Source organism: Vigna radiata, chromosome 7 (genome assembly GCF_000741045.1).
Source record: "Vigna radiata var. radiata cultivar VC1973A chromosome 7, Vradiata_ver6, whole genome shotgun sequence".
NCBI lineage: Eukaryota > Viridiplantae > Streptophyta > Magnoliopsida > Fabales > Fabaceae > Vigna > Vigna radiata.
The window spans coordinates 1,979,426-1,997,827 of NC_028357.1; the positions used below are offsets into that span (position 1 = coordinate 1,979,426).

The 18,402-nt window shown below is 31.5% G+C and overlaps 1 protein-coding gene and 1 long non-coding RNA gene across 5 annotated transcripts; both read left to right on the forward strand.

Moving 5' to 3' along the window:
* Positions 1 to 2,054: 2,054 nt before the first annotated feature.
* On the forward strand, positions 2,055 to 6,767 carry LOC106769492. 4 transcript variants are annotated; one of them, XM_022782739.1, is made up of 9 exons: positions 2,066 to 2,399; positions 2,594 to 2,917; positions 3,437 to 3,940; positions 4,014 to 4,226; positions 4,317 to 4,371; positions 4,939 to 5,087; positions 5,692 to 5,784; positions 6,079 to 6,207; positions 6,318 to 6,767. In XM_022782739.1, exons 1-9 carry the CDS (start codon positions 2,331 to 2,333, stop codon positions 6,396 to 6,398), a joined length of 1,617 nt encoding a protein of 538 aa, XP_022638460.1. In that variant the 5' UTR covers positions 2,066 to 2,330; the 3' UTR covers positions 6,399 to 6,767. The 4 variants fall into 4 exon arrangements, 3 of the variants coding, with proteins under 3 accessions (XP_014510617.1, XP_014510618.1, XP_022638460.1); XR_002668384.1 differs by having other exon boundaries at positions 2,055 to 2,399; positions 2,594 to 3,940; positions 6,101 to 6,207; XM_014655131.2 differs by having other exon boundaries at positions 2,064 to 2,399; positions 2,594 to 3,940.
* Positions 6,768 to 8,279: 1,512 nt separating this feature from the next.
* On the forward strand, positions 8,280 to 11,629 carry LOC106767969. Its single transcript, XR_001376200.2, has 3 exons — positions 8,280 to 8,404; positions 8,603 to 8,713; positions 11,446 to 11,629. It is a non-coding gene; the product is annotated as an uncharacterized LOC106767969 (long non-coding RNA).
* The last annotated feature ends 6,773 nt before the right edge of the window (positions 11,630 to 18,402 follow it).

Below are 18,402 nucleotides of genomic sequence, written 5' to 3' on the forward strand. Positions count from 1 at the left end.
AGAAGGCTTCCCAAGCCCCACGAGGGAACTCACTCAGCCCCTAAACTTCATTGCCAAAAACCCTGAAAACTCGCCTAATGAGCAATTCCCACTCGTCCAACGAGAGCCAAAACAACAAGCTCCATGAGCCCAGTGAGTTGGCTCGCCTAGCCACTGGAACTTACGGTTAAAACTCACTTAAACATGCCCAACGGGCCTCTTTTACTCGCCTAGCCTTGTTGCATAATTATACAACACGAAAATTGTATAAACAGCACCCTTAGAACATCCATCACCTATTCTAACCATTGTTGCCAACTTCTAACGCACCTAGGTTGGATTCTAAACTATTATGGAGTTAAAAAAATGTCTATAACCTATCTTAAACTAATTATCAACTGCTTACAACAAAGTATTAACTCAAAAACAACTAAATCTTCATCTTAGAGATCAAAATTAAATTCTACAAGTTCTAGCTCATTTTTTACCAACTTAGGGATTCTAACAAGTCAGAAATGACTTACCAATACTCTCTACAACTTTCAATTTTACACATAACCTCTAATCCACAATCTCACCATTCAAAATCTCTATAATGCACCAAAGTCCAATTCAAGACATAATCTGTTGCTTTCTTAACATTTCTAAACCAATTCTTTGTACATTCATCACCCAACCAAGTTTTAATTAATCACAAAAATATGATTCATAAGTTAAAAAAGGTAGAGAACTCAAGAGAAAGAATTTTTAGAAAGAAGACGAGTGATTTAGATAATGAAACAAATTAAAGAAATTCTATTTATATTATCAAATTATTTTAACTTTAAAATATTTGGTCTCATTATTTTAAAACATCTATCAACTTTAATATCTCATTTGCTAGATTATCGTGAAATTATGAACATATATAAGAATAAATTTAATTTTAATAAAAATAAATTGATGATTTAACCGAATTTGTTGAATAAATAGTGATCATAATAACTTCAATGCACACACATTTACAAATTTATATATATAATTTTAATTGTAAAGCATAAAAGTTGTTTGAAAGCAATTAAATAAAGTCGTAATACATTTAAATTTTGTCTTATTATTTTGTAGCAAATAACTACATTTTAATAATACTTATTAAATATGTTCTGACTTTATAAATATTGATAACAATAATATTAATGACAATACATTCAGTAGATTCTTACACATACAAAGCTAATTAGATGATGTCAATAAATTTATATATGAATTTCAAAATGGAAAATACAACAGTTGTTTGAAAGTAATTAAATAAAGAATTCATACATTTAAATTTTGTCTTATTATTTTATAGAGCACAATGTATATTATAATAAGGGTTAAATATGTTTTTCTGTATGTGAAAATTGGAATTAGTCCCTCTTCAAAATTTTGACTAAATTTAGTCCTCCAACTTTAGAAATATATAAATTTAGTCTTTTTAACCAAATTTTGTTAACTTTATTTGAGATTACAAAAGCGTTTCTCAATTAACATTGAAACAAAAATGTGTCAAAGAGTGTAAACAACCCAAATGCTACCATAAAACATGCTTGAAAGATCAAATAAATCTAATCAAATTTAGTTAAAAGGACTAAATTCATACCTTTTTAAAATTACAAAACTAAATTAAGCCTAAGTTTTGAAGATGAACTAAATCCAATTTTTTTTACATTAAGTGACAAAAAAACATTTAACCCTTATAATAACATTATTAAACATGTTATGGCTTCATAAATATTTTTATAAATAAATTTAACACACGCACAGGCATAGAAAACTGATCAGTTAGGTAAATAAATTGACATAAATTTTGAAATGGGAAATAAACCAGTTGTCTGAAAGCAATTAAACAAAGTATTAATACATTGAAAATTTGTCCTGTTATTTTATAGCCATCAATTTATATTTTTATAACAGCAATTAAATATGGTTATTCTAACAACATTCTTGAAATTTAAGATTAAATCTTACTAAAAAAAATACTAAGTATAATTAATGTTTACTCCTTAAGAAAAGAGGTGAAAGATATGGAGAGAGAAATTAAAGAAAAAAGTAATTAATGCAGATAAGAAAAGGTTAATTAATAAGTAAGTATCCGTTCAAGAGAGCATTGTGGTGGAAGTGGTGCAGAGAGAAGAAGGAGGGAATCATTTGAGCGAATATGTGGCAAGAAAAAGGAACGATGATGGTCACAAGGTTGTGTGATTTGTGAATGGAAACTCCCCACACGTTACCCGCGCTCTTTCCCAACTCTCACAATCTCTCACCACTTTAATTCTTCTCTATCTCTCTCTCTCTCTCTCTCTAAATATCTTTTACACTTCAAAACTCCCATGGACCCTTTGGAGGTTCAACCTCCTTGGGTTCCCCAAGATGACCTTCTCCTCAAGAACGCTGTTGAGGTACTCAATTCTCCCAAACCCAAACCCTACTCTCTTTTCCTCTCTTCAATTTCTACTCAATTGTGACATTACTTTCATGTCTTTTTTTGCAGAGTTAAGTAAATTCAATTTCAACTTCACATAGAATTAAGTCATTGCTGTTTCTTTCTTGCTTGCAATCTTCTGGTTGGTTTGATTGTGTTTCATTTTATTAGGCTGGTGCTTCGCTGGAATCGCTGGCGAGAGGAGCTGTTCGGTTCTCGCGGCGGTACTCCTTTAGGGAATTGCAAGATCGCTGGCTGTCTCTGCTCTATGACGGGGATGTTTCCACCAAGGCGGCTCTTGCCATGAGGAATTTGGAGCTGGCCAAGTCAGCTGCTGCCGCTGGTGAAGGAAGTGGTGGTAGTGGTGGGGAGAAGAGGAAATTTCAAAACAGTGGTGGTGTTGGGAAAAAGATGAAATTTCAAAGCGTTCGCAAACAGTACTGCAGCATGCAGAAAAAACTTCGCCGGCACCGCAGTGGCGTCATGTCTTCCGAGGTAAAGAACGAGGTGGTGGGGTGTGAGGGAAAAGAGAATGTGGTGGTTGACGGTAATTTTAATAGTGATTTTGTGAATAGTAGTGTTGTTGGTTATGGGAATTGCTTGGGGTCAGAGGGGGTAGAGGTGGGGCAATTGGGTGATTTGGTGAGTGATGTACCTCTGTGGAAAACGATTGAGGATGTTTGTTTGCCTGATTTGCCTGTTCATGTTAGTGTGGAGGGTAAAAGTTGTGTTTCTGAAGGGGGAGTGGATTTGAAAGATGAGTGCGGGAATGGTGGGTTGAAATTGAATGCTCCTGATGCCAAAAGTCTCTCGAACTTGGCAAATGGGGATGAACTTCTCTTTATGAATGTAGAGGGGAAAGAGGTAATGGCTATGGATAAGAATAAGGATAAGCCGTGTTATGATAATGTTGATTCACTTCCGTTGAGTTCTTCCGCTGATGTTCCTGTATTGCAGAAGTTGGATGTGGGAACAAAACTTTCTGTGCCTGATGGGTGTGTTTCTGATGGGCAGGGAATTGCAGCTAATCCATTAGGTGCCAGTTGTGGTGATCAGCATTTCGATTCTGATCCCAGAAACAATGCTGCATTGTCAGCTGTAGCACAAAGTCCTCACTCTGAACACAGTGAGGGATTTATGATCTGTGTGTTGAATACTGAGCACCCTGATATCCCATGCAATGTTAATTTGGATGTGTCCGTCTTAATTCCTGAATTAGCAGCTCTAAAATCCCAACCAGTTGTTAAAGAGGCGAGTTTTTCGGAATCTGCTATTAGTAATCAAAGAAGAAATGGACCAGATGGAAGCCTGAAGAAAGAAGCCGTTCTTTCTCAGTCTTTTGCTTCAAAAAATTCAAGCTACAAACCTGTTGTGTTTGGACTGAAAAGTGAAAATCCTGGAAGAAACGCTATCACTGCAGTTTCTAGACAGAATAACAATGTTGATGTCAACCCAAGTCATGGCAGATCAGTTCGTGCAAGTGTGAAGCCTGCCTTAGATGGACATCTGAAACAAGAGGTAAAATGTTTTGATCCAAGGATGTCTTATGATCGGAAAAGTCATCAGGGAACTGATTTATGATTTTACTTAGGAAAATTTCACTGAAGGTGTATCACATAAACAGGATATTGACGATCCAGCTGCTGCACATGTTACGGCTGAAGAACATAAAGCTTTATCAAAATCAGAAGCAAAATCATTATCTCTTGATCAGGAAGGAGGTGATATTGAAGACGATGGTGAAGACGAATATGATGATTATTGTGGTGACGAACTTCCTTACTTTTCTGATGTTGAGACAATGGTATGTAGAATATGTTGCATTGAATGGTAATTTTTCCCTGTATTTGGTTGTGTTAAGTTATATCTCATGTTCTTGATCTTGCCTTCTCAGATTCTTGAAATGGATTTATCTCCAATGGATCAAGATTCAAACGCAAGGAGAGAAGGTAAATCATCTAACTCAAGACAAAACAAAAGTATGACACTTCTCTCTATTGCTTTTAATTTGAAAAGAGAAACAAGTTGCAAAAGGATCCCTACCCCCATGTGAGATCTAGGGAGAGCTAATTCTATAAAACTTTACCACTGTAAGTGGATGGGTTGTTTCAGTAACTGGAAGTCTAGAGTATATGGCTAACCTGGTCCTAAGGCAGCAATACTTACTGTTGTGGCCTAGTTCAACCTCTGCTTAAGGCATTATATTTTTGCTCAAAATTTGTCAAAAGTTGAAGTTAAATGGTTGAATTTCTAAACAAAATTTAAAATTGATAGTTTGGTTTTTTATTCTTTTACCCGTGATGTTTGTTTATAATCAAATAAGCATTCTGTGTTTTAATAATATTCCAGTTGGTCTCCGCTAAAGTTTCAAACCTAATACCAGCGGTGGTGTTTATAATGTAGTTTCAAATATTGCGCACTGATGTTTTATTGATAACAATTTTCGTTATTGGATTAATTGATGTCTTGGCATTTTAATGAAGGTTGTCTTTTAATATTGTGATCTTTTGTTACAGTATTGAGATATCAACATGAAGAAAGCAGGAAGACCATCATGAGATTGGAGCAAGGTGTTCAGTCCTCTATGGGAAGAGCCATTAGATCTCAGGGCGCACTTGCAGTAGTGTATGGGCGAATTCTGAAGGAATATATTAGAAAAAGCAAGGTGAAATTTTGAATTTGCATCTGTTGTTTTCTTTTAAAACGTGGAACGGTAAAATTTTACCTATAGTTTCTTCCTCCCAAGTCACCGTAATGAATTTTGTGAATTTCCCTTTTGAATATGTTTGATACCGTTTTAAGGAGTGTGTGCATGCTATTGTTATTTCCACACTATGATTTTCTGTCATGCATAGTTATGGTCTAGATATCATTGCATAGCCATCAATGCTTGAGCTCTGGTAATATGGGAAACAAAATGGTTGTGATTAGTAGATATTTCATATTTGTTCTAGCTGTTCGATGGTTGTTGAATATTTTATTTCTATTAGTTGAGCCTTTTTGTGGCTTCCAATGGTTTAATTTAATTTTGTGCAAAATCATTGGATTCTGCTTCTGCAGTGACATCGTCTCTGAAATTTTTTTGACCCTTAGTAGAGTGAATTGTAATACATTGAATTGCCACGTCCACAGTATGCCTTAACAGTGAATGTAAATTGTGATTTTTGTGTTTGCCTAATTTGGTACTGCTCATTTCCGGTAGTTTGTGATGTTTATTCCCAATATATAATCATTTTTCTCGGTCTGTACAATCTGTTTTTGTTTAACAGGTTGTACTTGGCAGAGCAACTAACGATGTACATGTTGATATTGACTTGGGAAAAGAAGGTGAGGAGGTGGCTACAAAAATATCTAGAAGACAGGTAAGTTTTTGGAACAAAATTTCTTGGCCTGCTTTTTTGCTGATGAAGTTGTTATTAATCTATTGAGAATGTGATGGTATTCTTATGGATCTTTTGGTGATTGAATTAAATGCGTTATGATGAAGTCTAGACCCGTATCATTTTCGTTAGACATGTGCCTCATACTGAGCAAGGACTAGAATAATATTATTTTCTGATGGTGTAAATCCAGAAATTTTCAAGATCTTCTAAATTTTAAATTTCCTGCACTGAATTTACAGTAGTATGAATAATAAATTATTTTTTATCTTAAAGGCTTTAATAAAGCTCGACGCAGATGGTTCTTTCATAATTAAAAATCTTGGCAAGAGATCTATCTTCTTGAATGGCAAAGAAATTGCTACAGGACAAGCGCGAGGTCTTGGTGCTAGTAGTGTGATCGAGGTAACTGTTTTTCCTTTCTATTTTAAACAACTTTTACATTAAAATGCTGCAGTTTTGTTCTTTAATTTTGGAACATGATAATAATCTGTGGTAAATGAATTTCCATGCAGATTAGAGGCATTTCACTCATCTTTGAGACCAATAATAGGTGCGTGAAGAGGTTTTTAGAAAATGTGAATGAGAAGGTATGAAAATAAAAGGAAGAGGGGAAAGGGTTTGTCTGTAAGAATAGAAACGGCGTCGAATGTTAAGGATTTTAGGGTAGCATTCGTATGCCAGCCAAAAATATAAGTTATACCAGCTAATATTTTATATTTATGTGTTGTAGATCGAAAGTCAGAAAGTGTACATATAGATAGAAGATGAAAAGGCCTCAGAGTAGATATAGTATAATATGTAATTTGGCAGCTGTGCAATGGGAACTTATTGTTATTTTGTATGTTTCTTATTTCCCATTTTGATGTAATAGGTTTTTTTTAATGAAACAGACGTCCCAACCCCCAAGTAGGAATAATCATCAATAAATAATTATTAAACAATGGTATGGTTTCCAACATTTCTGAAGCTCTCTCTATTTAATAATATAAGGGTTTTCGATGCTACCTTGTGTCAGTTTTCCATGAGCAATTCTGGATCATATCCTTTATTATTTTATAAACTTTTCTGTTGAACTTGGAGGACTGAACCTCCCATTTTATTAGTCCTTGATTTATGGCATTCTCACCTTTCACTGTTTATGCCGGTTGATTTGTCGGAATAACACTTCTTTAAAGATAGGAGAAAAGGTTAAAGAACAGCTTTTGGGCAATAACTTGATGAAAAACCATATGGTGTGGCACCCTGAAGGCTAGCCGTTGTTTTAAAATTCCACCGGCAAGAACTTCAGTAAGTTTGTAGCTGTTGGTTGTGTTGTATTTCAATGCATTTTTAAGACTACCAGCCAAAAACTACATGGTTTGTACTAATGATCAACTACATGGTTTGCCCCAGTGAGCAACAAAAGAATCAAATTTCTCCATTTCAGTCCTCTTAGCCATTGGTAGGGGGAATGCTAGGTGAAAGTGACCTCAGAAATATTTAGGGGAAGAAGGTACAGAAGATCACCTTTCTTAAGCATCTAATATACACAAGAGCTCAAATTTGGAGAAATGAATACGGGAATTAAGATAACACAGCCCCACAGCACTGTTAAGAATATAAGAAATCAGGTAAAAAAAAAACAGATGATTTGATGGCAATTTTCTATATGCACACTCAAAAATCTTTATATACATCTTTCTTTTTCCCTCATTCGATATATCTTCTCAAAACAAAATCGTGACAGTTAAATATGATAATTGATTTTAACTATGTTATTTTAATCTACTTAAAGATCAGAATATGGATATTGTTTGTGAGACGAAAATGAAATTCTAAAAATTTGAATAGAAGAATCAATATGAAACTTCATGGAACAGTATAAAAAAGTTAATTAAAGAGTGAACTGAAAAAAAATCTATATACTAAAAGAAATATTTTTCCCTGTATAATGGTATAGATAATAGCCATTAATTTTTAATTTTAAACTAAAAATAAATATAAATTAACATCATTAAGTTTATTATTTAGGAAATTTAACCCAACATTAGTTGATAATATAATTTATCATTAGTAATTTCATTTATTATATTAATTATTAGTTGCTATTTAATTAATAATTATGAGTGAAGAAAATATTAATTTATTAATTATATAATGAGTAATATGTCCATAATTAAGATACACTAAAAATGAAATTATAAGTATACAAATATTTAAATAACAAGCTTTTAAAAAATATCAGTTTAAGAAATATTATAAACTTTATTAAATTCAGTAATTTTTAAAATAATTATTTTAAATCTTAGTTAGTTAATATAATCGAATTATTAAGTAGGTATGACTGAGACATTATTTAACTGTAACTAATTATTTATTTTATTAATAACAAAATTTGTTGTATATTATAGCTATAATTAATTATATTTTCTTTCCCTAATGATTTTGTTTTGCCTTGTTAGAAACATCTCCCTTGCTCTAGAGTGTGCCCAGTCTTCAAGCTACGAATTTTCTCCCATCTTCAAGCTATAAGATCTCTCCATCATTATTGCTCACACATCACGAAAGATTATCGCCATCTTTGTGATTCGTTCGTGAGTGTCTCCATCATTCCAAAGAGGTATTTTCCCTTCTTCCTTTTTCACTCCCTGTTGATTTATCGCATCTAACCCCTATATATCTGCATTCTTCTCGTTTGTGAATCCTATGAATTTCCTATTGGGGTTTTGCCCATGTTTTTCTTTGTCATATATCTTCTGTTATTCGTATTATAAAGAATATCTTCTACTATTAAGATTTCAAAGAATATGTTATCTAGTCAGGCTGCAATGAGGTGGAAAGGTGGATGTGGAAATATATAGTTGTAGTCTGCAACGAGTTATGTACGTAAACATTGTATGTGTGGAGGTCCATTAACGATGCATACAAGGTAATGTGATTTTGGTTATGTATATATGATTTTAATCATAGATGAAATAGTGATGATAAGGACCTTGAAAAGTTGTTTTTAGTTTTAATTATTTATAACATTTCTATATGGTTTTTTCAATTAGGTTCTCGTATTGTAAAATTTGAATGTGAAAAATTGGATCAATTTAGGACTTGCTATTAATTTGGATGGATGACATTAAAATTGAGTGTGCGTGGCAGAGTGACATTACTGACATGGCAGTATATAGTCGTCTGAGTTGGATTTGTTTGATTTACCAATTAAATTTTATTGAAATAAAATTTATCAAAACACAACGTTTAAATAAAAAACAGTTAACAAATGAAAACATTGCGCTTTAATTGAGTGAAGACTGATTAGAAGAAAGGAAACCCAGATCACCCGTGACATGGCCGCACCCTTCAACAACACTCACACAACCATCATCAACCACTGTGGGAACCAAGAATAGCCATCCTCAACCATCACGGGAACCCAAAATAGCGAGAAAGGATTCTCAACGCAAAAAAAAAAAAGTGCAGAAAGGAAGAACCCAAAACGAAACATCAAGAACACAAGAAATTCTCATAGCTCAAACTCAGAGTCCAATTTGAAACCCCTAAAATCATAGAAAAGACAAAACCCTAAATCGCAAGATCCAAAACCCCAAATTCACAATTTCAGAAACCCTAACCCCAATGTTGCAAAAGAAGAACTTCAATTCACATTCCAATCTACAGAAAAGAAAGCAAAAGCAACCCCCAGATCGCGAGCCCAAACACGTTCTCCCTTTGCCGGGAAGACGTTGGAGGGTGAGATCCTCGCGTCGCGAAACGTCGTGCTTGAGTCCCTTGAAACTCGTCTCTCCTTCCTTATGAGAAAACCCCAAACAGAACCCAGGAAAGGGGAAAGGAGAAAGAAAGGAATGAACAACGCGCCATCACGATCTACCCGGAGAATACGAAGACGCTGTCGGGTCGTGCTCTCTCCATGATGTCGTCGTCACCGCCATTTGTCCCAGCACGAAACGTAGAAGCCCTCTTCTCCTTGTAGGACGAACTAGAGTAGAGGAGAGAAAGGAAAACATTGTCTCCCTCTTTGTAAGATGAACAGAACAAAAATGTTGCGTTTTGATTACATTTTTTAAATATGTAAATAAAAGAAAGTCAGCTCAACAAACAATGTTTGCCATGTCAATAAAACTCGGTAATGTCACTCTGCCACATATAACATTTTTTAACGTTGTCCACCTAAATTAACGCCAAACCCTTAATTGATCCAAATTTTCACATTCAGGGACTTAATTGAGAGATTTTACAATACGAGGACCTAATTGAGAAAACCCTACAAAAATAGGGATGTTCTAAATGATTAAACCTTGTTTTTAATACCTTCTTATTGACACATCTCTCAACCTCACTCAATTTTTATGGAGCAATCATAACTTATTTTTGAAAAAGTTCTTTTTAGGAAATTCTATTAAGCAGAAATAGTAAAAAAATTCCGGTCTCTAAAACCTTTTCTTAAGTGAGTTAGAATCCAAAATTAAGATAAATTTGATTCTATTATAAAAATTTAATTAAATTTTATAAATCATAATATGTAGGGAGGGAGGGGGGGAGGGTTTGCTAACGCACGTACGTTGTTTTTTCAGTTGATACATTTTAAAAATGTGTATCGGATTTTAGTAGACAAAAATACCCTTATATATATTATGGATTCTAAGTTTTAAGGTAAGGGTATTTTAATAATTTTCTTTCTCAAAACTAAAAAAAAACAACCCAAACCCTTACTCACCTCTCTCATTCCTCTCAACCCTTACTGTAATCCCAATTGAAAAAATCAGAAAAACTTGCTTAACTCTAAAAGGTTGGAGTGAGATAGATGAAAGAGAAAGAGTTGAGAAGAATGAGAGGGGTGAATAGGGATTTAGGGGGTTTCTTGATTTTTTTTTTTTTAGTTTTGAGAAAGAAAATTATTCAAATACCCTTGATTTTAAACTTAGAGTCCATAATATACGAATGTATTTTTGTCTACTAAAACTCGATACACGTTACATAAATGTACCAATTGAAATAAGAAAACGTACGCACGTTAGAGTATATATATAATTATTGACTAAATTTATTAATTTTATCAAATTTTTAAAAAAGAAAACTTATAACATTCAATAAATCATGTAATATATTGTAATAATATTTTAAACATTATAAAAGAAACATGGAGCATAACCAAAATGTGACAATATTGAATTAATTCTAATAAAACTTACGTGAATAAAATTTAAGTCTTACATTAAAAAAAAGAAAAAATAAACAACATATAATAAAAAATTCAAAAATTTATTATTTATAAATTTGTTATTTTATATTTTCAAATTGAGATGTTTTTTAGTTTTAATTCAAATTTAAATAAACTTTCGCATAATAAAATTAAATGATTCTCTTATATAATTTAAAAATATATTTAATTAATCAAGAAAAATTAAATATATTTAAAATGAGAAAAGAATTTCAACATTTTATATTATTATATAATTTTTTATATGAATAGGTAACTAAGGTTATTAAAACCTTTTACAAAATTTATATTAATCTAATTAAAATGTTTATATATAATTCTGTACAAATTAAAAATATTTAAATTTACTATAAATTAAAAATTAATTACAAATAAATATTATTTTAAAAAGAAAAGTCATGGATTGATTTTGACGTATACTATTTTTGTAGATATTTTAAAATGTGTGAGCGGACATCTATCCAGCAATCTCACGGGTATCGGTTTCCTTGTGAAAGAAGCCATCTCCATATGCATATATGGATAACTCCTTTTGTTGTCATATACAAGAATAAATTTTGTTTCTAGCTATACAATATACATAAAGAACAGAGAAGTAATAATCTGATAGTAATTGACAACATCTTTTGATAATTTTTTTATAACGGAATACGTATCATCTTTATTTGAATTTATATTTAAAAAATATTTAAAACAGACCAATCACAAACTGTCATTTGTCAACAAATTATTAAAAAAATATTATTAAAAAAGTTTTTCCTAAGTAAAAGCATTCCATTTCACATCCCACTACTTTCATCTCCTCTTGGACAACTTCCTTTATGAATTCCTATAATATTTTGTAACATTTGACTCACCGGTATATTTTCTTATTATAGATAAATGCCTTATATTTATTATAATTTTTTTAAGCGAAAAGGTATAATTTAATAATGAAAAAAATACGCTTTTAATTATTTGATTTTGGTCAAACTTTATCTTAGTTTTTATACTTTTCAAATTGATAAAGTTAGTCGTTGAACTCAGTGACTATCACAGAATGTTAAGTTTTAATACATAAATAAAAGAAAAATTATTGATAAGTTAGAAAACTGAATCATTAATATAGTAATTTTAAAAGTAGAAAGATTGTAAGCAAGTTTGACAAAAAGAATACAATAAAAAGCAAATTATTTTACTTCAGACCTGTAAGCGACGAAAGTGTGGTTTTTGCATTAAAGGCATAATTTACATATTTGGTTGTTTTTTCTTAAAACAAATTATAAATTTGGATTAATAATTATTGGATTGGCAAATTCACTATAAAAAATTGTCACTCAAATAACAATTATTTCTTTTATATGGAAAATTTAATTTAAGGACAATTTTTATGTTTTTGAATTAGAGTCAGTTACCATTCCATTGTTTTTTTATAGAAGTTCTCACTTAAGTGATTACTTCTATTTTTGCATTCTTTATCTTTTTTTCTTATTTATATTTATATATTTTAATTTAAAAAGTTGATTTTATTTTCATATAAACTAATTTTAATTTACGTTAACTATTTCATTATACAGAATTTTGTCCATATAATTTAAAAGATCAAATAAAAATTTAAATGAAATACGATAAATACTTAAAATTATGTTTTCTATTTTAAAATAACCGTTAAATATGTACAATATTTTAACACATACATTGATTGAAAATAATTAATAAATTAATTAAAATGATTGACACAAAACTGAAATAAATTTGGGTATAATCTAAATTAATTTTATAATGAAGGAATTAAAATGTCACCATATATATTGTCTTTATTGTATCTATAGACACTTACCATGATTATTATATTCATTTAAGTAATGAGAATTATATATATATATATATATATATATATATATATATATATATATATATATATATATATATATATATATATAATATGTATGTATGTATATATTATAGCAAAGTTATTGTAAACTAAAAATGATAATATAGTTGTTCTTATTTTGCGATCTTGTATAAGTTTTGTTCAGGTATTATGTATTATTGTAAAAGTTGAAAGATTATATCAATGTGTCCTTTGTTTTACATTCATCAGTTACAAATATTAGTAGAAAAATATTTCAATTTCAATTTTATACCATTGTAGTTAATAAACTAACATGATATTTGTAAAACCTTTTAATATATATATATATATATATATATATATATTATTTTATTTTATTTTTTTTAAAACAACAAAAGCAGCTTCACAAAGTTTCAAACACGAAAACTTCCTCTTTATGAAACATAATTCTCATCTTAATCTCAATCTTCATTCTTCAATTTCTCACTCTCATTCTATCACCTTTAAATTTTCATGTCTTCTCTTCGATGTTAAGCTAATTCTTGTCTTACATGTCACTTTCATGAGGTACATATATTTCTAGAGTCCTTAATGCTACTCTTTTATAATCAGTAGTTCTTTTGTTTTGTTCAAATTGCTTATACATTGTCTTTAGTTTGAAGAAGAATTTTCGTGGGTCGAAGGGTTTGGTTGGTTTCGTAGAGTTGTTTTGGGACTGTCTTTCAAGGTAAGGAAATCTAATTATTGTGCCTTAGTATAATTTCGATTGAATTATCTTACTTCATGTTTGTTCTTGTTCAAAATTTGGAAATTTTATATTTAACAAATTTGGGGATTTTGTTAATTGATAGTTTAATCCCATGTATTGATAAGAAAAAATATGAGTTTTCAAAATGTTAATTGTTATGGAATGGATGTATTTGTCCAAAGATATTGTGGTTGTTTATTTTATGTGAAATATATTGAATTTGATGGTTTATAGAGCAATTTTGAAAGTTGATGAATGTAAGGTTAAATTATGGGTCATAGGATAATGTGACACTGAAGTTAGTTTGGAATTATATTGTGTATTGCAAAAAGGAATGAAAAATCCAAAATTAAGTTGGGTCTTGGAATTGTAATCATGTTTGAATTGATAATTGATATTACTTAGTTGATGATATGTATCTATTCATGTGTGGACTTTGTAAATGTTAGAATTTATATGGCTTAGGATGCAATTGGAAAGAGAGATTTTGATTGTTACAATTGTTTAGTTTAGTATCATTTATAGAACATTTTGAAATGAGTTTGAGGGGAGGAAAGGGCAAGATACCAAATTATACAGTAGAACAAGCTAAAATATTACTTCCAAGAAGCATTTGGTGTGGTGATGAACAATGGCTTAGGGGCACTAAGCACCAATTTTAAAATTTGCAAGTTAGTGGCCATTTGATGTTGAACGATGGTTTCTACTGCTTAAGGCCCTAAGTCAGAGAGCTTCTCAAATTCTGATGTTGAACACACCTTCTCACTGATGAGTGTCATTCTTCTTGGCTTTTCTCTTTCTTTGTGTTTTGTGATTCCAATGCTTTTTTATATTTGACTTATGTTGTCTAAGATATTAACGACATGTTTCTACTATAATATGGTATGTTTGAGGGTAATGTAAGGAATTCCAAGGAAGGAAATCCTATTTGTTATAATTAGTAGTGTATCCGTTGATGTAAGGAATTGGTATTAGAGATTTATCCTGATATTCTAATACTGATTTAAGACTCATGTAAAGTAGAATGAGTTATTGGGGGGAGAGGGAAAAAAGGTCTTGTCATTCAGAATGACCCCATGGTTTTTATGGCGGTTAAAGGGACTAACCTTGTGTGTGGTAGAGTGAAATCCATTAGCAATGACTCTGCATGTAGTAGAGGCCACCACAAGAGCAAAAACAACCAAAAAAAGTACATCAATGCTTAGATCTAGATAATTGCGTCTAGAGTTGTCTTTCTGTGTGATTGGTTAATTGATATTGTTTAGATTGTGAAATAACATATGAAAACTCTAGAAATAAGGGTTTGAATAGAGTTTGAAAACTTTTTGGAAAAAGTGCCAGATGTTGTTTCAAGGGTTTGACGATTTACAGATAATGTTAAACACTTGAGGATTTTTTTTAAACTGTTTAGAAACACAGAAAAAAGAGGACTGAGATAAAAGCTCGTTTTATACTGGTTCACTCAACCTGAGTTACGTTTAATTATCCTTTAAGAACTCTTAAAGGGTTCCATTAACTTCAACAAGTTATTAACAAGTTTTATCACTCCTGGTTTACAACAATCCAACTGGCTAAAATATCATTTAACTCCCCCTAAGTTAAACAAACCTAGTGTTTTCAATCACTCCTTATTATCTGAAAATAAATGTATGTTTAAAACAAGTACAGATGAATAACTCTCTTAGAGAGGATATGATAAAAACAATATAGATCTAAAAACTTGTTATAAAGATGTATCACTAACAGTAGACGATGTAGCGTATGTGCACAAATAGAGAGAGAACTTTAGCAAAGTAAGAGTATGTGCAATAAATTTGTTCTTTTCATCTTCATCCAGTCTTCACTTTATAGAGAACTATGATAATGATCTGTTACACTTAGACCATTGACTTTTGATAAAGTTTATGTAGCCTTTTGTGCCCTATCAGACATTACTATGGTTTTTTAGAGAAATATTGTTGGTGTACGAATGATTAGTCAAAAAGCAGCAAGGAAACATTCCTAGAATATTTATGCATCTCTTAACATCTTCTTGGATCAACACAAAACTTTGAATAAAGCACTTTGTCCTTGGTAGGATTTGCACAGAGAAAGACACATTGCACAAAAGATAAAGGAACTATTTGTTTGATGATTAGGCATATCAGATCTAAACAGTAGATTGTTTAGTATAGTGTTTAAGATATACCATTTACTATAGCGATTATAATAATGTTTAGTGATATAGTGTTTAGCGAATTATCCTAAACAATCATTGCCATGAACAATATTTTGCTAAACGATTTTGTTAAACTTCAAAATAATGGACTCTTAGACGATCTTGTTTTAACGGTTTGGTGTGTTTAACATGATGTTTCGTGTGTGTGCGTGTGTATCTGTGTGTGTGTGTGTGTGTTTGTTTGTTTGTGTGTCTTTGTGTGTGTGTATCTATGTGCGTGTATGTGTGTTTGTGTATGTATATGTGCTTGTGTGTATGTTTGTGTCTGTGACCTTGTCTGTGTGTGCATTTGTGTCTGTGTTTGTGTGTGTCTGTGTGTATGTGTGTGTGTTTATATCTGTGTTTGTTTGTGTGTGCGTGTGCATGTCTGTATATGTGTTTGTGTCTGTGTTTACCTGTGTTTATGTGTGTGTATCTTTGTGTGTGTGTGTCTGTGTATGTTTCTTTGTGAGTGTGTCTTTGTATGTATTTTTTTGTGTGCCTTTGTATGTGTGTGTTTGCCTCTATGTGTGTTTGTGTCTATGTATATGTCATTGTGTGTGTGTGTGAGAGTCTATTTGTGTGTGTTTGTGTGTATTTATATGTGTATGTGTTTGTGCTTGTGTATATATCTATATTTGCGTATGTGTGTATATGTGTGTCTTCTTATTTTCTTGTTAGGTAATAATTATATAATGTTTACACTGTTAAGGTGGTATAGGTTAAGATGTATTATCTATTTAAAAATAAATTAACCACGTCTCAAAAAGAAATAAGCACTTAAGCATTAGGTTTAATCATTCACCATGTTTTTTTTTTTGGCTAGGAATATCAAATAGGTCCCTTAGTTTTTTTCCGCCTTAATTGGATCTTTATTTTTGCAAAATTGCTTCAATTAGACCTCTGCTATTAAATTAGGCTAACGACGTTCGAATCTTGTTGACGTAGCATGCTGATGTTAGTTTTTTAAATGATGTGGCAAGTTGTTAGATAATTATAGTTGAGTTTGACGTGGATTTTTTTTTAAATTAAAAAAAATTTGAGAAAAGTTATTTGAACTTAATTGTTTCTGAAAATTAGGGATTTCCACCTTGCATCAGCCACCATCCTCCTCTTTTAACCCTTTTACACCACCATTTCCACCTTGCACTAGCCACCATTAACATCGTTCAACCACCATTTTCATCATCTTCACAACCAGAACTGCAAAAACTCAAAAAACCATGAAGAGACTGTCAAACTCGTCTTTCCCCACTAGAACCACCAAACTCAGTTTGTGCCGCCATGGAGATCACCACAGCAACCCAAATCGAAACCACGAATCCGCCATCCACCTTTACCCTAACCACTAAAACGTGGCAATCCAAGTCGCGAAGCTCGAACTCAACCTCCGAAAACCAGATTTACGCATCCTTAGTTCAATCTTCGAACCATGCCGCTGCAAAATTGCGCCTCCTCCATGGAAATTTGCAAAAAAAAAAAATCCCAAATCGCGATTCGTGACAACCATCTTCTCACTACAATAGAACCTCCAAATCGTGCAACCATGGAACCCTAAGACGTGAGTTCTCCATCGTGCATCTTCGCATCATCACCACCATCGTCAATCTTCCTACATACGCAATCCAGAATCATGCAACCATCTTCACTAAGGAACCTTTATGTCTTCTCGTTCTACAAACAGAAGCCACAAAAAATGCAGAATCCCCTTCATCTCGCGCATTAGACCTTCAAAAAAGCTCAAACAAAATCCCTAATCTCCACCGTGACCATTCACACTGATCAACCACAAGCCAAATCGCGCTACCACCATGAGTTACCTAAAGGAAAACCATATTTGAACCACAAAGTGAAACCTAGAAACCCAAATCGCAACTCTACCAAGATGCAAAAACCACTTTTGTCAATGCCTCCATCTTCCTAACTTCCAACGACACAAGGTCCCACACCTCACCAAAATGACCAAAGCCCTAATTTCTTCGAAACCTCACTCAATTTCAAATTGTTGTAAACCCTAATTTTCACTTTCTCTTATTGATTCCCAGTTCGAACAAACTTACATTCTTTTTCTAATGAACCCTAATTCAAAGAAACACTCAGTTTTTCCTTTTTTCTTTTTACAATTTCTAATTTAAAGAAAAGGATTATGTTTGATTAAATTTTCCCCAATCTCTTTAATTAAAAATTATTAATTTTCATGTCACAATCACTCTATTAACATATTATCCACATAAAGTAATTTAAAAAAACACAATTAACATGTCATGTATACATTAATCTAAACTTCAATTTATCGACAAATATTTAATTATATCAATTTGCAAAAATTAGAATCTAATTAAAAAAAAAATAAAAGATCTATTTAAAATTTCTATAAAAAAAAAAAAACTTACCAATTATTAAACCTAAACATTACTTCTAAGAGTATAAAGTAACATTATTATAAGTAAAAATCATAAACGATAAAATTTTAATTAATTACATAAGTAATTTTAGTTTATGCAAATATAAACGATAAAAATAATAAGTCGTTACTTAAATAACTACTTTTTATGTAAAAAAAGGAACAAAAATTGAATAAACACCTGGATATTATCCAAATCTGTAAA

Bases quoted from the DNA above. Each gene is read 5' to 3' on its own strand.
- LOC106769492 (XM_014655131.2), top strand. From the start codon at position 2,331: ATGGACCCTTTGGAGGTTCAACCTCCTTGGGTTCCCCAAGATGACCTT. The intron at 4,227-4,316 runs GTATGTAGAATA...TTGCCTTCTCAG, and splicing joins TTTCTGATGTTGAGACAATG to ATTCTTGAAATGGATTTATC. The intron at 5,785-6,078 runs GTAAGTTTTTGG...TTTATCTTAAAG, and splicing joins CAAAAATATCTAGAAGACAG to GCTTTAATAAAGCTCGACGC.